At 34.6% G+C, this 6,918-nt stretch overlaps 1 protein-coding gene across 1 annotated transcript in view; it reads left to right on the top strand.

Moving 5' to 3' along the window:
• The first annotated feature begins 408 nt into the window (after positions 1-408).
• Positions 409-6,918, top strand: part of LOC112055356 (T-box transcription factor TBX1-like) — a 36,473-nt gene continuing 29,963 nt past the window's right edge. The window contains exon 1 of the mRNA XM_024095431.2: positions 409-581. Within this exon, the coding sequence (XP_023951199.1) occupies positions 530-581 (52 nt within the window). The 5' untranslated portion in view covers positions 409-529. The remainder of the gene's footprint in view (positions 582-6,918) is intronic.

Below are 6,918 nucleotides of genomic sequence, written 5' to 3'. Positions count from 1 at the left end.
TAATGCTACTAACATCATTGGCCTCTTAGATCGATGACTAACATTTATTTGTCTTTTTCTCTTGACTTGGAATATTTAATAAACATTTTAAAGGCACTAAAACCTAAAAGGCATAATAAATTTTCAGAAGCGCCCAGAAACGTTTTTGTTTTGGGCAAGTAGGTATGTGGCTGCAATCTAATACATACAAATATATGTTGAATTGCCCATGAATAAAGGACGCACTGCAAATGTACAAAAAAAAACAACACTGTTTAACTCTTTCCAAAGTTACACGGCTCACTAAATCCTACACTCAATACGTTGTATAAGGTACAACGAATAGCCGCGTACATAATATTTGACATTAAAATAAATAAATCTCGGACAAAGCCGCCGTAGGGCGGTGGGCGGGCCAGGGCGGCGCCGCTGAAATCGCGCGCCGACGACAGAAGCGTTCGCCTCGCGCCGCTGAGCGCGCGCAGATTAACGTACAGAAAACTGATTTATAACGTCCCGTTGAAAAAATAATAAGCTGATAGGAGATGTGATGGAGGGCCAGGAGTGGCGCGACGATTGGCACCAGCCACGCCAGATGGACGGTCAGTGCCACTTTTTACACGCATGCCTTAAGTGAAGCGATTGTTTGCTCGAGTGAATGTGTCTTTGAGTGTTGAGTGATGTTGAGGTGTATAATCCACTGGCTATTGTTAAACAGATGTTCGGTTACCGTTTAGATGTCTGTGTTTTTCGGTATACCAACGGATGTAAAGGACTTGGGCTGGTAGGCGTTAGGTGAGTGGGTAGTGAGTAGGCAAGAATTAAAGTTTCTCAGTTTTGTACTTTAAACGTAGAGTTTAGAAATTTATAAAGAAAAAAAAAACATGTCTTAGGCGTAGCAATTATTTGCTCGAGTGAACATGTCTTTGAGTGTTCAACGAATTTGTGTGGTCTTTCTATTATTTTTCTTTTATAAATTCTGTAATTCATGAAAAAAACTTAAATAGAACTAGAGTTTTCTACTAAGTTGGTTTCAACTTGCTATTTAAAAAAATAGAATTCTTTGATGATAAATACTTCATGAGTTCTCGAGATAAATATCTATTAGTAGCGCGTGAAGCCTACGGAAAAGCCTCATACACCAGAAGGAAGGTATACAAGAAATAAAAAAGAATGAAAATTATTCTATAAAGTGTTTTTCAGATAGCATGGGACCGGTGACAGTTCGTTTCACTCTTGAAAGTTTACCGCAATTCACGATAATAGTGAGTATTGTGAACGTGATAAGGCAACTGTCACCGTAGGTACCCACTACCCATGCTATCTGAAAAACACTTTAAATTAGTAAAGACTTTCGTAGTGAAATAAAAATGTAGTAAAAAATATATATATATGGAGACAATACTATTAAATATTGTTGTTCCATATAACGAGCTATGAAATATTCAGTTTTACTTTTTTTCAACATTTATCGTCAGGTGAATAAAAAAAAGTATTTTGTATCATTCTAAGTACCTATTTCTGAAACAGTTGTTCAACAAAACTGGAAACAATTTATATAGATTTTTTAAATTGGTTCAGTATATCCAGAGAATACCTACAATACCACAAAGGCTACCTCTTTATAAAAGGCATAGATTAATTTAATTTTAAAATAATAATTAAATACGGGGGCCGCAAATTTTCAGTCAGCCCCGGGTAGCGAAATTGTAGTCGGCACCGGGCGGCGAAAACCAATGTTTTTTTTTCATTTTACTTTTTATATGAAATTCTGTTATTCACAAATCCCGCAGGATCCATGTTGCTCAATAACCACCTCTATCTATCAGTGAAAGTTCCATTAAATTCGATCTGCCATTCCAGAGAACAGCGATTACAAATAGAAAACTATATTTTTGACAAATCAAAATTTAAAAAATCTTAACTATGTTTTAGTAGTGTTCTCTATGTTCTGCGTTTAGTATTGAAATAACAAGCAGTACCTAATTTTGAAATCACAGACAGACATTTCAATTCAATTCTGTATGTATCTATTGATATACTTACTTAATACCTATTGATTTTTTTTATTATTTAGGTACTACAAATATTGTTATTATTCGTTACATTATTGTAGTCAAGGGTGTGATACCGCAATCTAAGATGGAAGGGTGCTAACTTATTTAGGAGTAGGACGAGGATACACCCCTTTCGGTACCTAAACGACATCGTACTGCCACGCTAAATCGCTTGGTGGTACGTCTTTAACGGTTGGATAGTAACTAGCCACGGCTGTAATCAAGGGCTAACCTTCATTACATTCTCACCTGATGGTAAGTTATGATGCAATCTAAGATACTACGAGCTAACTTGTTCACGACATCGCACCGGAACGCTAATCGCTTGGCGGTACGTCTATGTCGGTAGAAAGAGGTTTTATTGCGCTGCTTTTGATAAGAAAACGTCGTCGTAGAACCGAATCCGTAGTTATTGGATGGGTACATCCAATTTTAACAAAGAGGGATGCGGAATCGTGCGATTGGTTGCGTCGTTTAGTGGCCGGTGCGGCTCACAAGAAGCGAGGAGCGAGATTGTAGCGTGTGGCGACCACCGGCGTCAACCGTGTGTGGCGAATCCATCCAATATATATGCCGGTAGCGGCGTTTTTTGGTTGTAGCCAGTGACCCGTGTGCGGGAGCCCTAAAAGTATTATTCATTGCATCGGTCGCCGCGCCACCGTCTGCCCGGTTCATTCATCCATCCGTCAGCAGGCCGCCCGAGCGCACTCGCTCGATGACTGACACGCCATTCCTATGCTTTGAGCTTTTTCAAGATCCTATTGTAAAAGAGAACGTTGGAGTGTGTTTATCGAGTTGTCCTAATCGTGGGCGCAAATAGTCTCGCTAAAACTTGAGAATGTCTACACCGATTTGAATGTTTATTTTGTTTAGTACAGTTTAGTATATGTAGGGACAGGGAAAACCAAAAGAAATAGCTGGAAAATCTATTTTAAAAAGTAAGCAATAGTGTCTGCTGCAGCGTTACTAGACTTTTTATACTAAAGTTCTGTGATTTTATTTTTGTTTGCCTATACCTTAAATTTTCAGATTTTATGTGCTCGTAGATACCTGTTATACTTAAAGCAATTATTGATAACTAGCGGACGAATAATCGCTGTACCTCGATGCGGTGGTATCAAGGCAAGGTTAGATCTTTTAAGTCTTAGAATTTAGTAGATATCTGTCATGTATAAGGAAAGTATTTTGTGAAAAAAAAATAGACTTACTTGTACTTATTGTCAACCAATAGCGGCGGAGTTAAAATATCGTTCTTTCCCTCGTCCCAACATAACGAAAACAATATTTCGATTCCGTTGTTATTGGTGACATTTGTCTTTTTCTCGTCTCCAGATTGACTAGTAAAGTACACTTTTAATTTATCATATTTAGAATTTATCAAGGGGTTTTTTTTCAATTTACAACATCAGTGATAGTTTTTGATATAAAGTAAAAAAGCTGATGCCCTATTTTTGGATTAGGTGTTTTTAGCTTATGAAAACTGCAATTTTTGCATGCAGAAAATAAAATAAGAAACGCCCTTCTCAATATTTTAATCGCTTGTATTTTTTAAAAACTAGTCGTGTGTGAGTTGTGTGACTACTATGAGGCATCTAAGCATTTTTTATTTTAAGAAGTTTATTTTCACGTTCGTAAAGTGCCGTTATTTTGAAAAATATTGCAACAACGGTCTCCCGACAAGCGAATGGTGACTCATTTGCGTGCTAGTTCTGTTCATCAATCCGTCAGCGCGCCACCGCAAGCGTAACTGCGTGGCGATTGACAAGGAATTCCTTATTTTTATCATCCACAAATTGATTGCATTTTGTCTATTTTTAGTCATCCTAGTTAAATTATATTGAGTGTATTGAATTGACGACATCAAAAAGATAGCAGGAATAACTTGGACGCGGCAAGCACAGGACATATCTTTTTATTTTGAATACTTGGGGAGGCCTATGCTGAAAAGCAAGACAATCCAAAAACCGGTGTCTAAAAAAAGAAAAAAAAAAGAAGAAAAATGCATTAATTTACATAAACCTGTTTATATACCTATTTCACGTGTTAGATTAAGATGAAATGTAAATTGTAAGATTGTTAATAAAGGCTTTATTGTTATTGAATTGAAACTTTAAGCTTAACTGGTGGACTTCATACTACCTAAAATCTCGTACAAAACTGCCAGATTTTCGATTAAACTGCTTTAAGTTTTTGCCCAACTTGAAATATATTTTCTGTGAAATTTGTTATTGGCAATTTATTTACAGTTTTAAGTCGGTTTTGTCACTCAGAGTTATGGGTAGAATATACTTGTACTTACATCTTCCAAGTAGATTAATCCGTATAGATATATCATAGGACTGGCATCTTCACATAACTTTAGATGAGAATTGAGATCCCATCCAAGGCACAGAATACATATTATGTATGTGAATAGTCAAGGGCTAACTGTTGTCATTCAATAAATAAAACTTATTTTATTAGAATGCACCCATAACCTATGTTTAACAAAATATTAATTATGTAAATTGCACTCACTAGAAGTTATTGGCGTGCAATTTGCACTGCTAGTCAGTTGGCTATTTAACTAGAAGCTATAACTTTGGTCATAATATTTTCAGAAATAATCGTACGTACAGGCACTTGAACCGTGTAGCATAGAGAATTAGTAGAATTTAAACAATCATTTAGTGAAGTTTAAAACATTCGAAACGCTCAGGGCCGCCGTCCGTTGCCTAATTACCACAAAAAATGTCGCCCACCCAGCACCCTGCAACACATTAATCTAACATTGGCATGTTATGCGCACTCGACTCCGCTCAAGATTCATGGCCTGAGAACTATTGGTATTTGTATACGACTGTCGTTTGTTGTATTATGTTGGGTACAAATCTTAATCAATACATATAAACAAAATTCATGTGCTTGTCTGTGATTTGTTTCAAGTGCTTAGCTATTTACACGATAAGTACTAAAACTCAATCGAGAATTTTTTAAGGTTTTGGTCTGTCTTTTGTGTGAGTTTGTCCGGTCTAATCTTTGACTTTCACTGGAAGATAGAGGAAGCTATTGAGCAAAATAATATATACTTTTTAATAATAAGTCGGGTTAAGTAATAAGTCGGGGGCGGCCGCTAGTAAAGTACAAAACTAAGTCGCTTTCCGCTGTTTGTAACGTGTGTAACATTTAAAAAAAGTGTTTCAAGTGGAAGATGGAAAGAATAAGTAATATAATATTATTGTAAAGGAAATTCTCGTTAAAAAACATTATTTACTAAATTACTTGAAAGCTGAAAACAATCCAAAAAACGTCTTCTGCAATTTGATTCAATATACATTAAATATATATATTGACTGCATCATCACTTACCATCAGGTGAGATTGTAGTCAAGGGCTAATTTGTAAAGAATAAAAAAAAATATATATTAAATACAATTTTTAAAAATCAAATACAAATTACTTAGTAGGATTGTAAAAATTAGATAGTGTCAATATACATTGCGAGTTTCCTACAATCGAGAAGAATAGGAAATTTATTTTAGGGATTCCAGAATATTCATAATTATCATCTCAAGTATTTTCTTAATTATAAACAACTGGCTAAAGCCACAGTAAAGATATATCTTTACTGTGCTAAAGCGTTGCGGTTTATACATTACGCGGCCGACGGTTGACGGCTAACGGCTAGAGCAGCGCTATTATTATGCCTGTTTACCTAAGTATAAAACAAAAAATAAACCATATTTTATCATTAAATATCAACTCATACTAAATTAGTAATTTATTTTTCAAGATAAAATTGGGGAAACGTTGTAAGCGTGGGTGGTTTAAAGATGACTAAGCGAAAAATAGAAATATAAAAATGTAGTGTCAATTTACTAATGAGATTCCATGAACAAGTTTTAACTGTGAAACCAAGAGTATAACTTTGGTCAGGGTAAAATACTGTAAAGTAAAGTACCAATTCAAAATATTCGTTAAAAATAGCGTTTAATGAGAAACGCAAGGAGTTAGATTGACATAAATTTCTCGTTTTAAAATCAACCTTTGGCTATGAAAATGATATCATGATGATTGTACGTACTTACGTGAGAAGTAGCTACGAGTCTAGTCTTAACTACTTTATTTACTATTCCTAAGATTGCCTAGTAGGTTGTACCTTCTAGGTACGATTTTTTAAATTATTCGTATTATTTTAGATTTCTTATAGTCTACGGATGTTTATTCTTATACAAATATTTTAATATATATTTTAAATTTTATATTAAGGCTCATTTTTATACAATCAAAAAGTTTAAGCCAATTTTAATTGTCTAATTTTATTGAAAGATATAATTTAAGTATACCTTTGTAATCCCTTTTAATTTCCTTTATTTCGGTAGGTTTAGTTATTTTTATTAATGCACTTATTTCTAATTCAAGCCAAAATAATGCAATTTTCTTTTTGCAACACCTATCTAAGGATACTTGGAATCCGAAGATGAATAATACCATTACAGTCGTGTTCATCCATCCATTTAGATGATGCGAGGTAATAAAAAAATCATTAACTTTCTTTTAAAAACAAAATACGCTCGAAAACCAACCCTTCCTTGTACTCTGTTAAAATGAGATTTATTTCTAACTGAACCGTGTACAGTTTTAGCCATGCATTAGTGATTTTTGATGAGTAGGTACGATAGTATAAAATTTTATCTCCATTCTCCACATAGATTTATGCATGGTCTCATAAATCTACCCTTACCGTTACCTTGAGGGGTTTGTTCAACGGCACTCAGAACTATGCAACACGTGTTCCACATTGATAATAATAGGTATTACGATGCAAAAATCAATAGTCTATGTTAGTATATTTCTAAGTAGCTATCTACTTAGATTTGTATTTAATAAAAAAATATTGTCT

Source organism: Bicyclus anynana, chromosome 8, assembly GCF_947172395.1.
Source record: "Bicyclus anynana chromosome 8, ilBicAnyn1.1, whole genome shotgun sequence".
NCBI lineage: Eukaryota > Metazoa > Arthropoda > Insecta > Lepidoptera > Nymphalidae > Bicyclus > Bicyclus anynana.
The sequence above is the reverse complement of the archived record's forward strand: the minus strand, read 5'-3'. Positions and strand labels throughout refer to the sequence as shown.